The following is an 18,743-nucleotide window of genomic DNA, read 5'->3' as shown; positions in this document are numbered from 1 at the left end:
AGCAAGGTTTTTGTTCTTAGCAGCCAAAACTAGTGCTTTCTACTTTCACTGCCTCTAGCTCACTATTCATGAAATTCATCGGGTTCCTGGTGTTAGCTAGTTCTTGCTGTAGTTTTTTGGCTTCAGAATGGCTGCAGATGGTCGTCGTATATGTAACCGAATCAAGCTTCTTCGAAAGCTCAAACAATTTCCCCGGATAGGGTAGCAACCTTAGGAGCCATGAATGGGCAATCTGAGAGCGACGGCAGAATAGCGCTTAGGAACACAAAGAAAAATGAGATAAATTACCTGAGTAGAAAAATATGCAGGCGAGGAACCATTTCAAAAAGTCCACAGGGTCAGGTCGCTTGCTCGTATATATTCTTTTTTCAGATCGCTCGCTCAAAGTTATTTCAGACATGCCTGTGGCGATTTGAACCATTGGGGGCAGTAAAAGGCATGCATTCATTTTTTCAGACTGGCAATTTTTCTGACATTTTCATGACCCTTTATAGAGTCCAAAAAATTGGATGTTGACTGTATCTCTCAATAGATTAAGCAATGTTTCTTGCCTTCACCAATCTACTAGTACAGTTAATGGACCCTAAAATAATAATTTCTGCTGTAAAGCAGCCCAGAAGTGGTAACTTTCCTTTACTCCTAGAGCTCATATATTAGAAACAGAAGAAACTGTTTTCTTGTCTTTTTTTCTTTTTTTCCCCAGCTTGTAATATGAATCCATTTCCCAAACAGACGAGACCAGATGAGATTGATGTCACTCCTAGAGCTACTCCAATTCGCTCCGATCTGCTACAACCATAAAATTCCAAAGGAGGCCAATTTTTAGTTTGAGAGATGCTCTCACTTGTGTTTGTACTGACAGGCGATGAAAGGTAGTACATGTTAAGCTGCAGCTGAGCAGTATCAGAACACAGAGCACAACCCCTCAGTACCCACTGTACCCAGTGGCTATTGCACTGCTGAGCTTGAAGTCGCAGGTTCGACCTCAGCTGCAGTGGCCACATTCTTAAGGGGACAACGTCCAAAAAACGCTTGCATGCTTAGATTTAGGTGCACATTAATCTAGAATCTCGGGTGGTAAAAAATTAATCTGGACTCCCCCTCTACAGCGCGCCTCATAATCGGGAGTGTAGTTTTGGCACGTAAAATTGAACAATTTATACATTTGTTTTGCACACCACCTGTTCTTTGCCATCCCGGACAGTGTTTCTCAACTTTTGGCACCCATTCTGTAACTCTAATAAACCACTGGTTATCTGCCATAGGCATTACATGCCCTCCGCAAGTCCATTTCTCTTTTCTCTTAGTGTCGGTTAGAATATCAACTCCCCCTGTTTGCTCTTTATTCCACGCTGTTGTCGTGCTGTCTCTTAACACTACCCCTAGCATTTTTCCTTCCATCGCTCGTCCAGAGTCCTAAGCTTCTCCTCAAGCTTCTTTTGTTAACCTCCAAGTTTCAGCCCCATAGTCTGTACCAGTAGAATGCAGTGAATGTACACTTCTTTTCTCAAGGAAATATGTAAGCTCCAGTGGGGCATAGCCAAGAGGTGGAACACCAGGCACATATTCCCTTCCCAGAATTTATGTTATTATGCAGCCTGCACAGCCCCCACTCCTCACCCTCCCAGCCCCAGTCAAATGCTTGCCCCCTCCCCCCCTCCCCCGAAAAAAAATTCTGGCTATGTCACCGATAAGCCCCCAGTCATGATTTGGTAGTGCTGGCCTTATGCACTCCAACCCATTTGCTTTATTATGCAAATCTTCTCATGATAAGGGTCCCCTGTGACTAATTGGCTTAGTTAAACGTGCTCTTGCAAAGATTCTAGACGTTGACTACCGATCCCAAATTCTCGCTCTTTTGGCAGACTATTGAACATTACCGTTGTCTTCTGCACATTAATCTTCAACCCTACTCATACATTTGTCAGCTAAGGTCAACCTGGAAGTGGCATCTAAGGCCGACACGGCGTGGAGTAGAGATACAGCATCATTTTTCTATATTCAAAGTATTAAAGGTCCCAAGTTTGATTCTTCATCCAGGTCGCTACATTTTCAGTCTTGAAGCCAAACCTGTAAAGAAAGAAAAAAAGGATTGCCTAGCGCTAGCAGACCTACACTGGTCCAGGTGCAACAAACTAGGAATGTGCACTGTGCTTCATAAGAAAGTCCCTCTCCAGAACAGGAATTGGCCTCCATGGCACAGTTTTTGGCCACTGCCTCCTGTTTGAATCTTGCAATTAACCTCCTTTTTCACCCGACTGCGATTGGACAGCGTTTTCTGATCTCTTGCTTCTTCTGCACACTGTTCCCTGCCATACCTAACCTGCCCTCCACTCTATTCATTATGAGATCAACCTTGAGGTTGATCACTGTGTTAATAAGATAGGCGGTCAACACTTGGCTGCAGACACTGACGCATACACGGTGATGCTTTGCCCCGAGTGATTTGAGCTGTTTGGCTGCTAGAGAAATATGCGTACTAGTATCAGTGACTAGCACAAAAGGTGATGTCCAAAACATGGCAGTTGTCACTTGTTTCCGGCTCCTGAAATCGCTTCCGGCACCTAAATATACAAAAGTATGGCATCTGAGATTGGTTTCCTCTACTTTAGGGAAGCTGTTGCTTGGGTTTTGATGTGAACGCCACCTAATGTACAGTCGCATGCAACTTATTTTGACACAAAGTACACAGAACATTCCTACTTTATTGAAAGAAGCACGAAATGTTGGGCAACAGGGTCTCGCATTCAACCATGCCATCCATGTGTGTTTGGTTTGCATCATGCCAGCCATTTAACATTGCTTTTGTTGACTAATGCATTGTTTTGTAGCAGCCCTGCACTAGTATTCAGAAGATAGTATTCATTTACAGTGAGGGTAAAGTGGCACACTCTACTTCACTGCATGCAGAAATACTATGTACTACCTGTTTTAATTAGCAATATGTACCAATTATCGGAAAACACGAGGAAGGTGCCGAGTTCATGCAGATAAGCTATGCCACTCTGAGAGATAGCACATTAATAGAACTGCCAGATTGTGTCGCAGTACTTTCAATGAACGCAGACATTTTGTTTATGCATTTGCATTCTTAGGGTTGCGCCATGGACTTTCCGGGGGCTATGTACTTAGTTATGTTTGTATATATGTATGTTTGTTTGTATCTCATCATTTTCCCACCTGCCTGGGTCACTGGGTAGTCTGTGGTTGAATTGGTTGTGTGTCAGGCTGTTGGGCTGCAGTAACAGGGTTCAAAACCAGCCATCGGACCAACTTGGATCACAGGGTACGTGGAAATGCATACATATGTGCCACTCTTCAATGAACCTCGTTCACCCCGACATGGATCGCTGTGAAATTCGAGACAGGATAGGTACCGATGTTTGAAAAGACCCTTTGACACCAACTTGGAGCGCTGGGTATGTTTCACTTGGTCGGTGCTGGTCTTCAATGAACCACTTTGCGCCGACTTGGGTCACTCGGGAAGTGCCAGTAGGTCTGCGCCACTCTTCAACGAATGTCTCCAACGCCAACTTGGGTGACTAGGTATGTGCCGCTGGTAATGTGCAGCTCTACGATGACGAGAAATGTTCCTCAAGTTTCTTCAGTACTGAGCGAAATCGAACGCAGGTCACAAGGGTTGCTCGAGAGCGGCAACCCAATTTGTGGCAGGCTGCACCACAAATACAGTGCATATGTGCTGTTCATCAGTGAACCTCCTGCCGACTTTAGTCACTGAGCATGTGCCACCGAGTGTGCGGCGAGCGAGAAAACAGTTCTCGGCATTTGCAGGGACCGGCGCACCACGCTTCTCGTTTCGTAGGCTATGCACAGACTTCTTGGCAGTGCCACTAGATGTTGGCACCGCCGCTGCGTTTTATTGGCTAAATATGCAATATGTTTTATTCACTGTAGTGGTTGCGGCCGTTACCTGCTATGACTGTACAGCAGATCCACTCGTAAACTGTCGAACAGGTTGGCAAGCCAGTCTACTAGTTCTCGTGCTTTGCGTGTGCAGCTTCCAAAAGGCCATAGTGTTTGCACGTGCATCGGAGTACGACGCCTTCCTGGCTGTGGGTGGTGGCTCTACCATCGACACGTGCAAGGCCGCCAACCTCTACTCGTGCAACCTTGACAAGGACTTCCTGGACTTCGTCAACGCCCCTATTGGCCGCGGTGTTCCCATACCTTCGAACCTCAAGCCCCTGGTGGCAGGTGATGTAGCTGATGTGTCACACAGCAGGTCATTCCACTATCCTCTGTCCAATCTGCCTCGAATCATCACAAGCTCTGAAAAGAGATAAAAAAGTCCACTATGGTGTGCAACATGAAAAAAGAAAATAAATATGACATCTGTAATTGAGCAATTGCTTTGACTCGATTCTTTGTCCTTCCCTCATCCTAAAAATAAAAAATTAAATTGTGGGGTTTTACGTACCAAAAACTACGATCTGGTCATGAGGCATGTCGTAATGGGGGACTCTTTAACGTGCACTTAAATCTAAGTACACGGTCGTTTTCGCATTTCGACCCCATCGAAATGCGGCCGCCGTGGCTGGGATTCGACCCCATGACCTCGTGCTCAGCAGCCCAACACCATAGCCACTGAGCAACCACGCAGGATTCCCTCGTCCTGTGTCCTCTTCGTGTTGTCATCGTTTTCAACATTGATTTCAAGTATGCATACATTCAGGCTAGCCCAACTTTCTACCTTCTTGTCATCCACTGCTTATGATTGGTCAGTCCTTGATATAACATAGGCAAAGCACTGCTTGGCCCACTCGCAAAGCATTATAAAGGAAATGGATGGTAATAGAAGTGTCCCGTTATACCAGCCTGGGATCCTTTGACATGCATGGAAAGCAGTCACAGCGTGTACACATTCTTTGCACCCTTGCAGATTACATATCGCAGTGGCTTTTCAACGCAAGTTTCTGGTATGACAGCTACAAGTAGTGTTCTCTAAGGAACCACACAAAAAGATGGGCATTATTGCACTTTCTTCGGCACCACTTTAATCTTTGGCCTTACCGTTGAAGTCTTCTAATGGTGAAAAGACGCCAGAGGGTACTTTCTTTGAGCAAGTCTATAGGTACACTTTTGTGCAGTAGGAAATATTGACAGTAACAAATTCGCAGAAAAATTTACTTTTACCTAAATATAGTGTGTTGCTTGTCAATTTCTGCTGTTGCGAGTTTGCTGCTTCTAAAGGTAAATCATTATTAATCAAGGGGGATTCAATTGTTAATTATTGTACCCCACAAAAGGTGTGTGCTCAGGGCAAGCTTTAAAAAGAAATGCATGCTAGTCGCCTCATCCCCATCCCCTCTCCACCTCCCCCAATCACCCACATAATGTCACATCCACAGGGATTTTACAAATCTTAAGTGCTCTCAGGTTGCAGGATGTCTTCAACAATAATGCATTACCGACCAGCTCAACATGCTGCACTGCTTCGGCAGCATGGTTGCTTTCCTCCTCGCGGTTTGTCCATCTGCCCGCAGTGCCCACAACGGCTGGCACGGGCAGTGAGACAACAGGCGTGGCCATCTTTGACTACCTGCCACTGCGTGCCAAGACTGGCATCGCGCACCGTGCCCTCAAGCCAACACTCGGCATTGTTGATCCTCTGCACGCTCTCCACATGCCAGAGAGAGTGGCCGCCTACAGTGGATTCGACGTGCTCTGGTAAGAACCCTGCCATTGTCCAGTGCGTGACCTGACTCTGCCTAGACTAACCTCTTCTAAACCAACCTCTGCTAATGTGACCTCTGCTGACCCAGCCTACCCTCTCCTTGAGACAAGCAGCACAAAAAATAATACAACAGAAAGGAAGTCATACACAGAGCTTACCGTATTCCTTTTTGCGTTGGTTGCCTAAAGAATGAAATACCAACTCGCCCAGCAAACCATTCTTCTAGCCTCTCTTAAGCCAACGTCTTCTAATGTGGCTTGTCCTAACTCAGCCTAACCCAAACTGTCATGTCGTGGTCATGTTGCCCTGTCATGTAGGATGTTTTAGGTACCATCGCCAGCATTGCATTTTAATACCGGTAGAATGTGAGTGTGTCTGTGTGTCAAGGTTGTGCTGTACACAATAACCATTCTTTGTAACCTTAATTCCTTCAAATGTAAGTTATTGCTGTGTGTGCATCTCGTGCACCTAATGCTTTTGTGTAGACATACAAACAAACCCAAACCACATACTTGTCTGTCGCACGACACAGTCATTCTCGCTGAGGTGGAGTCCGTCAACCGACGCTTACACACATATACCGCCGCTTTGTAACACTTACCCTCAGCAGCAATAGCAGCTCAGCAAGACTAGTGAGGTGAGGAACTGAGCAAGGCAAGGCGTGACAAGGGAGTGATTATGACAGTGACCTGGGCCGCATCTCAACTGTGCCTACTTATATAAAACTAGTATGAATCCACTGGCACATTCTGTTTTTGATTATAACTGAGAATCATTAACACATCCAAGCCATGAATGTTGCCTTAAGTGACTGTCACCTCTAACACAAGTAAACACAGTACAGTCGACGCTCGTTACAATGAATAATGACAATCCAGCAAGAAAGGTCCGTTATATCCAAGGTCCATTCAATCCGACCTTAGGGTCACGGTATGTTGTAAAATGGCGAAGCTTTGCACACACCATAGTCTAACTCGTAAGCAAACGCAAAATGAGGAAAACATTGAAATTAAAATAAATTAGTACAGCTTCATCTGCTCTTACCTTGGCATGTCTCCGAAACTTGAGATTATGCAACCTCCAGTGCTAAACACGCAGGAAGACCGCGCACATGGTACCATGCCATTTCTTCTCGGCATGCCCACTCTGTGCAAGCGCGACAGATTACCTCTAAAAGCAGGGCACGCTGACTGTGCTTGCACTCAGCTGCACGCACAGCTGCGCTAGAAAACGAGATGTGTGCCATCCTGCCCACCACTTCCCCCTCCCCTTACACACACTCGATTGCGTTACCATGAGCTCACTTCCCCTTTCCCATTTGCTCGCACGGGAAGATGGCACACAATAAGTGGCCATCCTTTTTCACTCACCCTCACACGCTTTCACTCACACTCAAAGCATACACTGCATGCGATAGGATCTTATCGCACTTACACTTTAAACGGAACATGACACTGTTCCACTTCGACAGTCACTGGCACGTGATTTGAAAGGTGTGTTCGCAAGTAGCCGCTTGTAATTCAGCCATTTTGACTATCTGCATTGTCTGCGAAAGTCTCCTTTAGTATTCTCGTGTGACAGCAGTGAAATTTCGTCATATTGAAATCGTGTATAAACACGCTTAGCTTTATTAAATTTTAATAAATATACATTGTGTTCTATGGACAAGTTATAAAAAGGTAAGTACTTTGTTATATCAGGACTTTCGTTGTATTGAAGTTCATTATATCGAGGTTTAAGTTATTTACACCATGTAGACAAAATTTGCCCAAAGGTTTGTCTGTTGTAGTCGGGTCTGTTAAAAGTGGAATTCATTGTGCTAATAACATAGGCAGACCAAATCAAGGAGAAGAATGGTCTGTTATAACCGAAAGTATGTTGTATGCGGATCTGTTGTAATGGGCATGGACTGTATCGCAGCAAGATGGAGACTTGATAGGATCAACCGTTGTCTAATGAGGCATGTCTGTGGAACCAACATTATTACGAGGGGATTTGTCTTTGTTTGGGCCGCAACAGAAAAAGCCATTGCTACCCTGACATAGACAAGTCAGTCGTCTTGTTGAAACTTTGGTTCCACAGGCACCCCCTTTGGACCTCTATAGGATGACGATGATGATGTGGAGTCCTTTCCTGAGGTTCTCTGTAACGTTAGCCAACTCTTGGTGTTTGCCAAAGAACTAGTTAAATGATGTTGGTTGCCTCCACAGCAGGAGGGGAGCTTACAACTGTTGCTTTCTAGAATTTGTGCAGGTTTCTTTTATTTTGTTACGCAGCCACGCACTCGAGTCGTACACAGCCATTCCCTTTAACAAGCGCACGCCCTGCCCGCCCAATCCCATCCAGAGACCTGCCTACCAGGGCAGCAACCCCATCAGCGATGTTTGGTCCCTCTATGCACTACGCATCATCAACAAGTACTTCAAAAGGTACATATATTAACCATTGTTGCATTTCTTCATGCACAATAAAGTGTTTGCCAAGCAACTTTGGTCTTACAGTCAAACCTCGATATTTCAAACACAAACATATCGAATTATTGCATATATCGAACACTTCTATGTCCCCTGGAAAATTGCATGCATTTTTCAATTTTTATTTCGAATGGGGTCGGACGTACACTGAATATATTGAACTCTGACACCCCAGACCACATGCGCTCTGTTGACAGGCAGCTAGCTTTCCCGCAACACCATCAAAGATAGCGGTGGCGCGATGGGCGTTCCAGAATGCAGCACACTATAGCTGCAAAGATCAACCGCGCCGGGGGCACCATTTGAACGTAGTGGTGTACGCACGCGACGTCTTGGCTAGTTCGACAACGTCGGCAACACATTGCATTTGCCGCACTGACTCCTCCTTAGTGCCGCGTTCTGCACCTGCCGCTCCTCGCTAGAAATGGTGGTTTTATTGCACAAAGATGCACAATAGTGCACATTCACTGGGCTCACTTGTAGATGCCATGGGAGAGGCCGGTTAATACTTTGTTATTGGCAGTGTTTCAAAATGCTTCGATTGACGAATGTAGAGATCGCAGCGGAAGTAGCGGCCAAACGAAGACACTGACGAGGTTGATCCTGCAAGTTCTGGTGTTGCCCCGCTCCCAACTTCAGCTGAGGTTGTAGCTGTTTTGGCCCTCCTACACCGCTACTGCGGCATGATAAAAGGCACTGGCCTATTGCTTGTGGATCGTTTAGACTATGTTGGGGACACCATGGTTAAGCACATGGCTGCCAATAAGAAGCAAGCTACACTGCTGCAGTACTTTCAGCCAGAGAAATAAATACTTTGTGCGACGCTTCAAGTGAGTATTTGCTGCTCCACGATTGGTTCATTGATTGATTTGTACGAGTTTTTTAACCATTTCTTATTTCATATTATATGTCGAATTCTGACTAAATCAAACTATTTGACAATCAGCATGCTGTTCGATATATCGAGGTTCAACTTTGTATGACCATGTGACTTTGCGTGAACGGCTCACCATCCTCATCACATAGAGATTGTGCACGTTTCCCGCCTGAAGCCCTTTCATCTCTGTTCCACTGTCTAATGTGCGGCCAGGCTGGTCACTTCCGTCCACAGGGGAAATTAGTGTAAGCATTTTTGCAGACTTCATCTTCATCTGTATAAAGTCATCATCAATGATCGGCTTGTGTTCGTTTTTGCGTGGGCGCCATTTTTCCTCCTTGGAATAAACCGTCGTCTCGACCGTAGTATTTCAATGTAGAAGTCACATCGGTGTATAAGACGCACCTGTTCATTCGGTAAGTGATTTAAAAAAAATATATTGATGTGTCACTTCGTGAATTCGGGTCACGCGCAAGCAATGATATAGACACTCCAGGCGCATTTCTGCCATAATGGTCGCTACAATGTTCCGTACAAAGTCAAAGGGTGATAATATTGTCCCCGCGTGCCATATACTGTATGTGCAAGTGAAAGCATGCAATGGGGACCCGAATCGTGCACAAGGGAGGAAAGCAGGAAGACAGCATGGGAGAGAGGTGGGGTGGCTTGTACTTTAGTAGCAACTGCGTAGTTTCCGCAGCGGCGCATCCCATATCTTGAAAGTGATTTGCAGATGCGACGGCTTCAGAGTCTGTCAACTCGCGATTGGCTTGCCACTGCTTGTGTTGCTGCTTTGTCCTTGTCACGCGGTGCTCAGCAACTCGATCACGAGAAGCCGGTGCCTCCATAGGGCGCACACAGCCCGTACCAGCTGCCATAGGAGGTCAACCCAGCATGCTTCGCATGGCCATAGCATCCAAACCGATTTTGACGGCAATTTCTTCCGAAAATAAAAAAAAAATATATAAGTCACACCAATGTATCAGACAGACCGACGAAAAGTTCTGAAAAAAAAAACTGTGGCTTACACACCAGAAAATAGGTGGGGTACTCACCGATTGTTCGGCAGTGGCCAATAAGAAAATATCAGCAGTAGTCTCTGGCTAGACAAGAAATGGGCCTGATGAATGAAACGAAAGTACTCGACGCAGTAACTGACTGGCTGTGATGTTCAGCAGTTCATGGGTCTGATTGCCAGCTGCGGCAGCATGTTCTTATGGGACTGCAATGTAGCAACATTCATGTGCCAATATTCACGTGCTTGTTAAACTCTTCTGTGCCATTCTCTTTTTCTTTCTGAAAACCATTAAAATTTTCCAATTAGTAGCTTTCGTAATTACAATAGCGTCAGTTCATTTGCTAATTCCTATTGTCTGTTGCCGTCAATTTTTTTTACATATTTTATTTACAAAAAGGCGTGGCCGCAGAAAAACTCTGTATTAGGCTTGACATTTCTTGGAACAGAAGCCAAGAGTGATTTGGTTGCCCTCTATGTAGCGCATGATTCCTGGCTCTGCGAGCAAAGGAAATCGCCAAGGCACAAGCAGCAAAGTGTTCCCATCAAACCACATCCATGCGAGAGAGGTCGCCAAAAGCTCGAACTCTTCCTCATAATCATCAACACTAATTTGCAGTGTTAAAGATGACTCACTAGGCTTTCGATATCTACTTCATTACATTAAGTGAAGGAACATCAGAAAGTGACCCACGCATAGCATTGAAAAGGGTGCCTGTCATTGCCGCAACCACTTAATTCCGCAATCCCATATTTACAAATGCATGCGCATAGCATCGCAGGATGTCTCACCCTGCACCTGGGTAGGTAAGAGCCAGTTTAGTCATTTTCCAAACAAAATCGCCATGTTTCCAATAGTCATCCTAATGCAAGACTTGAAGCCTGTCGTCCGAGGAGTCCATAACTGTTTCCAGACGTGCAAAAATTTGATGCTGCTAATTTCTGCAGCATAATAAATTCTGGACAAATTCACTTAAAAGAACGAAACTGAATGCAGGAAGATGCAACTCTCGCGTCTTTATCAAACAATCACCAGTGACAATCTGTTCATGCCTCACAGCTGAACGCAGGTGTCCTTATCAAATCGCAATCTCACTGAAACTACGGTGCAGGCTTGCACGCTCGCCTGGTTTGGGTGCAGTAGATGGACTGATTGTGCCTTCTCAAAAGCACTAGTCGTTTTGCTAAAGTTCAATTAATACGCTGTAATTACATTCATGTAATTACATTGACATGTCACTGACAGCGGCCCAAATAAGGGTGAGAAAACAGAAGGAAGTGACACGCAGTTTGTCGCTCTAACACACAGCGACAAAGAAGTGGCAGTGAGCAAGTGCGCGCAAGCAGTGATAGAAAGAGGGCGGAAGAAAAAAGTGGGGAGCACAGTGTGCGTCTCAACTAGTGAGCTTGCAGCTGCCTGCCGAAAAGCGAGTGCACGCGACGCTACGTTGTTGCCTAGGTAACCTGCATGCATCCGGGCAGAAGGTGCAGAGGCTGCCCCATGTATGCCGGCGATGTACCCGCCGTGGTTGCTTAGAGGCTATGGTGTTGGGCTGCTGAGCACGTGGTCGCGGGATCGAATCCCGGCCACGGCGGCCGCATTTCGATGGGGGTGAAATGCGAAAACACCCGTGTACTTAGATTTAGGTGCACGTTAAAGAACCCTAGGTGGTCCAAATTTCCGGAGTCCCCCACTACGGCGTGCCTCATAATCAGATAGTGGTTTTGGCACGTAAAACCCCATAATTTTTAATGCCTGCGATGACCCGTTTCTGGCTCCTGAAATTGCTGCTGACGCGTGTCGCCAACAAAAACATGGCCTTCAAGATCGGTGTATGTCACTTGGAGGGAGCTGTCATTTGGATGCCACGGTTGTGTTCTGGCTGCTCTTTCTGACATTAACTTGGTTAGCACCGTGCGAAGGCACACTTGGCTCTTAGAGGAAAAGGGTACGTGGAGAGGCTTCTCCAAAAGTGACTTTGGGGCTTTTACTGCAGAAGGTTGCACCAACCGCGACGCACGTGCGAAGTTTTGTCAATACCATTAATCTGAAGTCGCCGTGGCCACAAAATTCTCTTTTCACTTTTTGGTGATGTCACATATGCACACAAAGCATGGAAACATTTCGGTAGTGAGATTTCTTTGATATATTCAGAGATATCCAGAGTCCGGCATAACATTTTTAGAGATAAGGGGGTGAAAAGCACATGGGGTTGACTTTGCAGCCGGAAATAATTTTGACTTCGCAGATATAGTGAGATATCAGAGTTTGAGTTAATGAGGGTTTGCTGTATAACCTAATAGGTCTTTATAATTCATCGCAGTTTTTTTTCTCTAGAGCCCTATCTGCAAGTGCGCGATTCTGTGTGATGTGTCGCTTTTTCTGTTTTTCTCAGAGCTGTGTTCGACAAGGGGGATGTCGAGGCCCGTTCCCACATGCACCTGGCCAGCGTCTACGCGGGCATTGGCTTTGGCAATGCCGGGGTCCATCTCTGGTGAGCTTGCACCTAAACGTAGTTGCACACTTGTCTGAACTCATGGTTGTGAGCAATCACCCAGTGGCTGATGCCTGTGAGTTGTCACACGGTCTATGGCATATAGGCAGGGTCCTTCATTTGCGGATTTTATATTGTTTGAAATTTGGGGTGTCAATATCGGGTTCTCTATTTAAAAAGGAAAACCAGGGAGACATCAGATTTTTGTTGCCAGGCAGCTGAAAGTTTGCGATTTTTCTAGTGAGGTTATAAAAGCAATTAACAGAAGCTACCGTCTTCTTTTGGACACAAGCATTCTGTTTAAACAAGCAAAGTCACTCGCACAAACACGTACGTGCAAAGGGAGCTGCTTGCAAATTATACAACTAGGTATGGGCTAATATTCAGTGTTGTCAAATATTCAGTGGAATTATTCTCCATTTGTTACTTGCTTCAATTCGAGTTCAAGTGTTAGATATTTTCGAATTATTCGGCGCTCCCAAATAGGCAGCCGGAAACAATGGACGGCCGGTAAAAATACACATCTCGAAGGCTGTGCGTTTTTGCATTAAAGAGTTGAAAACGTGCGATTCAAAAGAGCAAAAACGGCGCTAGCGTCCAACCGGAATGGAGTGGCAGAGTCAGCATCGCCATAGCTATCAGCGGAAATCGTATGTCAATGACAGCAACGCTGGAACACTTCGTGCCTATTTGTGCCTTTGAAGCCTTTATTGTTGCATTTACTGCTGCACATAACACCGTGCTGACTGCAGGCTTTCATAGTTGCGTGGTCGCTATTCATGATCACGTCAAAAACGGACGCAGTTTCTTCCGCAGTGGTTGCGGCAAAAAGTAGTTTCGTTTTGACTCTATATGCGTGACAACCGGGTGCCTAAAAAAACTGCGTAGTCACGATCCATGATTGTATAGGGAGCGACTGCAGTTTCGTATACAATTGTTGCAGTGAACGGTAGTTTCATTCTGACTCTATGCATGCTTCAGTCGCAGGCTTTAAGCACTGCAATGTCTCCGTTCATAATCGTGTTCATAACGGCCACCGTTTCCTCCGTAGCAATTGCAGCAAATAGTTGTTTTTTTTTTTTGGACTCGGTGCAAAGCTGTCGAGGATGAAGAGCACTGGCTACATCGTGATGGATGTGCGACCTGTTAGTGATCAGCTAACTGGTGAAAAAATAACGGGGATGAACGCGCAGTAGTGCTAAGCGTGCTACAAATGAAGGCGTGGGCCGCGGCCGTGCTGGAAAGGGAGTCGCTATGTCTCGATCGCCGCTGCGAGAGCCAATCATTCATGAGATAATGAGAATTGCAGCTTCCGCACTGCTTTTGTGCAAAATAGCAAAAGAATTTGCTGATCCATTTACTAATAAAAGCATGTTGCCATATTGTTTTCTTATTGTTTTCTTGAGACCCTAGAAAATGCGACAGTCAGTTAATTTAAACTGAGACATTTTTTGTCCCATGAAATCCAAACAAACGAGGTTTTGCTGCGATGTGTAATATATATACTATTCCAACTATTTGATTGAAAATTATTAGACCAAATCACTATTCGCTCCGATTTCGCTTCGAACCTCAAATTGACTATTCGCCCATCTCTATACACAATGAAACCGCATGCACAAAACAGCAAATAACCACAGTTTACTGATGCATTCTTTACATTGTTCTCGGTGCTTTTTTTATCACAGGAAAAAAAGTGCAAGAAGTAATGCACGAGGGCATGCTCCGCAGAGCGTGCGAGGCTGTTTCTTATAATTACAAGCGCTTGTTGACATAGGTATATGCATTTGGAGCGTTTCTGTGTCCATCTTAGACCTGCTGGGCTTTCCGTCCTTGTCTTCCTGTTTCACCGAGTTCAAGTACACTCACAGGCAACAAAATTAATGGGATACCAATTAGACAAGTCAGCAGCATAAACATAGTCTCAACGTCGCAGCTACCATTTGCACTCTGCAGCAATGTCAGCACTGCATTCATTTGCTTCATAGCGCATACCACTGTTTGCATTATGCGACGTGCAGGAAATGCGATGTAATGTGTTGTTGTCATATTCATTTAGACGTGGCTATTAAAAAGCAACAAGCTTTCGTTCACTGAAGGTCGGCACGTGCTGAATATATTATACCTTTATATATGCCAGTTTTTGCTTGAGCATTAAACGATAATGAGGCATGTACAGTAGAACCTCATTCATACATATTAGAAAAAAATGCAACAAGTGACTGAAAAAATGTACAGTCCGAAGTAGCTAAAAAATTTGACATGCTGTACTCGGCATCTACTTAGTATGAAGCATTGCGCAAATCGTTGCACGCGAAGCAAGAGACGCTTGTTGAGCGGGTTGGGCTTCTGTGGCCCAAGGCATGTTTTGGTGTTTTCGTTTTGCGCAGCGCTTTAAGATGACAGGAAACTGTAACAGAATCGAGCTGGTGGGCAACGCTAGATGCCGGGAAGTGAAATGTGACGCTCACGCTGTGCCGCCTGCAGCAGGGAACAGTGGCGTGTTTGGATTATCACCTACGAAATGTGTGTAGTACGCTACCAACAACAGTACGTCCCACACACTGCAAAACAGATAGGTGGAGATGCTTATCGCCGTAGATTTGGCAGCGATAGCTGTCTATATGGTGTATGACAATCTCAGAGAAGATTTGCTGGTACTGGAATAAAAAATTTCGTGCGCACGGCATTTTCACGTGATACAGGCAGGCAAGTGTTGCGGTGAAGCTGCCATGGTGGGCAGCTATATACTGTTCTCGATCACGTGCACCTCACACATTTGGTTGTTTACATGGGATCTAGCGGCCTGAAAACGTATCATACGATCGCAGTTTGGCAATGTACTGAATGTTGGTGCCGAAAAATTGTTTTCCGGGAACGTATGAACCGGTAAAAAAATAAGCGTAGCTCTATTGGGTAATTTTTTGGGTTCTCAATTGCAAATGTTGACGCCGGGAAATCGTACGTAACAAAATCGTATCAGCGACGTTCTGCTGTACCATATATATCAATAATAATAACAGTGGTGCTACCACTGACTGAACTGCGCCAAGAGGTGAATCCTGCTACGTCCTGATATATTTCAGCGAAATGTGAGCAATCTATGCCCACTCTGTGCCGGAAGGGCTGCTTGGGCTTTCAAAAATGGAGCTGGATCCTCAAGCACGATTTCTCCGCACCACCGAAAAACGGCATGGCATTGACCAGTGGCTTCTTTGGCTCTGCAGTGGACTAAGCCAAGCCTATCCAATTAAGCCTGGATCGTACCACTGTTTCTTTCATGGGGCTGTTCTATATCTTCAATGCCTTCCACACTGCTGTGAGCAGGTTGCTTAGGGAAGGGGCAGCATTGCTTTTCAGGTGGCAGCAGGCGATTGCGCTGGCACTGAGCCAGACCCTGCACTCCTCTCCTGCATGGCTAATGTAGAACGGGGAAGAAATTTTCAAGACATTGGACAATGTCTTGCTCTATTTTTCTCTATAATGCACATGATTTTGCACACATGGCGGCCGTGAACAAAGTTGCCGCTACTCAATTTGTCGCCTATCCCTCAGTTTTGCTAGCAAGGCGATTTCACGGCTTTAAGGATGCCATACGGCCGCTACTAAGTTTTTCGTTGACTCCATACCAAACAGCAACTTTCATCGCTAGACACTAATGAAGCGACGCTGGTTAGGCCTAGCCGCATCGTACAGCCGTGAAAAGAAAATTATCTGTAATCCAATATGGCGGCGAGGAGCAGGCCATCGCAGCAACGTGGCCGTCAGTATGTTCGGACCAGTAAACCAGTTGGTGGCGGTGCCACAGGGAATTTTAATAAATTGAGCAAGTTTGAAGATTTAGTCGGTGACTTACTTTCCACTACGTTTCTTTCCTTTTTCTGTTTTCTTATTTTCGTTTCACTTTATTTTTTAATTTTATTTTTTATCTTGTCTGCTTCATGCTAAGGCGATGGGTCCTCAGAAATTAACCTTTCAGCATTCATAAATTTAAATGGATGCAGACATCCAGGTCACACGCTTCAACTCTCAATACGTGCGGCTGCTTAGTCCACGTGCTTTGCATGTGTGCAGCATTTGAAAAATGTTTTGATTGTAGTGCAGTACTGTTATAGTGCAGATACTATTCACGACTCGGGTGGCTTACCCGACAAGCGGTCTATGCTATATGGGCATGGCGAATAACAGAGTTTCTCACTATATTAACTAGAGAAAAATCTGACGCTGCTGTGCTGTGGTATGCATGGGAATGCCGGTATATTGTGAGTTCATATTGGCATCGTTTTCGCAGAGCCAGGACAACTTGAAGATGTGCCTGGCTAGGACCGTTCCATCTGTCACAGTGATTCGTTCCGACTAAAACGGCACATAAAAATGGGTTTATGTTTATTATTGCATAAAAACATGTTTTGTTTCATTATGAGGGTTTGTGATTGCATGCAAAATTATATGAAACAGAAAAAGTATCAGCGGGCTCCTAAAGTTGGAGAACAGACAATAAGCTTCGCGCTTGCTTTTGAACAGCTTGTCTGTTCTTGCTTTCTTTCACTTGATTATGCACTGCAGGTGAGTAAACTTGACTGAAAGATTTGATATGGGTGAATGAAAACGTTTCATGAAGATTTTATTATAAGGATGCATTATCTGTGTAGCCATATCCCCATTTTGGACGAAGCCTCGTACAACACCAGCCAACACAAGCCTTGCACATCGATATAGTACCATAATTCCCATGAGGGCACAGCGCCCATTAGAAAACTCCCATAGATGGTGGCACCGGATTTCCCTCTACGTAATATAGTGAGAAACACTATGGTGAATAAAGAACTGTGGTGCATTCCTTTATATTCGTTTTTTTTTTCCTCCCCGTTTTCACCTTTCGTCATGGATTTCAAGCCACGGGATGTCTTACCCCATCGCTGGCCAAGTGAAGAACTACAAGGCGGCTGATTACGTCACGGATCACCCCATCATTGTGAGTGGCATCGAGCACTGTTTGTTAGTCAGTGGGAAACAGCTTGCACGAAATCCAACTTTCCTTGGGCATGCTCTCTACCTTCTAGTGGCTTGTTTGCCATTGGAAAAAGAAACTGATTTCCTCCAGTGATTTCATTACAGCCGAACCTCGATATATCGAACAGTGCGATGATCACGAAATAGTTCGGTATAGCCAGAATTCGGTGTATAAAATAACGTAAAAAATGCATCAAACTTTTGCAAATCAATCAATGAACCAAGGGCTTTACTGGGGATCGTTGTTCGGAGCATGCACTTCGTCAGCCGGGAGTGCCTAGTAGATTGCACCGCATGCAATTAGCGTAGGCCGCGCCGACTTTGTCAATGGCGCGAAGTCTGTGCAGTCTAGGCCAATCGAGCACAGCGCAACTGAACGCACGCTCCGAACAATGATCCCCGATCGCACCCCAATCGTGGTGCCGTAGTAAATACTCACTTACTTATTTATTTTATGTATTTATTTATTTGGCTGAAAGTATTGCAGCAGTGTAGGCTGCTTCTTACTGGCAGCCACGTGCTTAAACACGGAATCCTCAACATAGTCTAAACAATCCACAAGCAACAGGCCGGTGCCCTCTGTTGTGCCACAGTAGCGGCGTAGAAGGGCCAAAGCTGCTACAGCTTCAGTTGAAAGTCGGGAGCGGGGCAACATCAGCACTTGTGAGATCAACCTCGGCAGCGTCTTTGTTTGGCCGCTACTTCTGCTGCGATCTCCACATCTGTCAATCAAAGCATTTTGAAGCACTGTCAATAACAAAGTATTAAGTCTGGGCTGAGCCCAGTGACCTTGCGCTGTCATGCGTCTTTGTGGATTGAAACCGCCAGTTCTCACAAGGCGCGGCAGGCGCAGAGCGCGCCACCGAGGAGGAGTCGGTGCGGCAAATGCAATGCGTCGTTGATGTTGTCGGAACTAGCCAAGCCGTCGCGTGTGTATGCCGCTACGTTTAAATGGTGCCCTCGGTGCTATCGAGGTGTGCAACTATAGGGCGCAGCAGTCAGGAATACCCATCGCACTACCCCTATCTTCGAGGGTGTTGCGGGAAAGCTCACCACCTGTCAACAGAGCGCACGTGGTCTGGGGTAGCGGAGTTCGATATATCTATATTACATCTGACCCTATTCGAAAAAAGAAAAAAGCATGGGATTTTCCAAGTGATATAAAACGTGTTTG

General features: G+C 45.5%; 1 protein-coding gene across 1 annotated transcript in view; it reads left to right on the top strand.

Moving 5' to 3' along the window:
• T3dh (Type III alcohol dehydrogenase) overlaps positions 1 to 18,743 on the top strand; it is a 77,456-nt gene that overhangs the window by 23,235 nt on the left and 35,478 nt on the right. The window contains exons 5-9 of the mRNA XM_050177828.3: positions 4,019 to 4,215; positions 5,505 to 5,688; positions 7,972 to 8,124; positions 12,458 to 12,556; positions 17,453 to 17,531. Coding sequence (XP_050033785.1) covers positions 4,019 to 4,215; positions 5,505 to 5,688; positions 7,972 to 8,124; positions 12,458 to 12,556; positions 17,453 to 17,531 — 712 coding nt within the window. The remainder of the gene's footprint in view (positions 1 to 4,018; positions 4,216 to 5,504; positions 5,689 to 7,971; positions 8,125 to 12,457; positions 12,557 to 17,452; positions 17,532 to 18,743) is intronic.

The sequence above is a fragment of the Dermacentor andersoni genome, chromosome 4, assembly GCF_023375885.2.
Source record: "Dermacentor andersoni chromosome 4, qqDerAnde1_hic_scaffold, whole genome shotgun sequence".
In the NCBI taxonomy this organism is placed as follows: Eukaryota; Metazoa; Arthropoda; class Arachnida; order Ixodida; family Ixodidae; genus Dermacentor; species Dermacentor andersoni.
The sequence above is the reverse complement of the archived record's forward strand: the minus strand, read 5'-3'. Positions and strand labels throughout refer to the sequence as shown.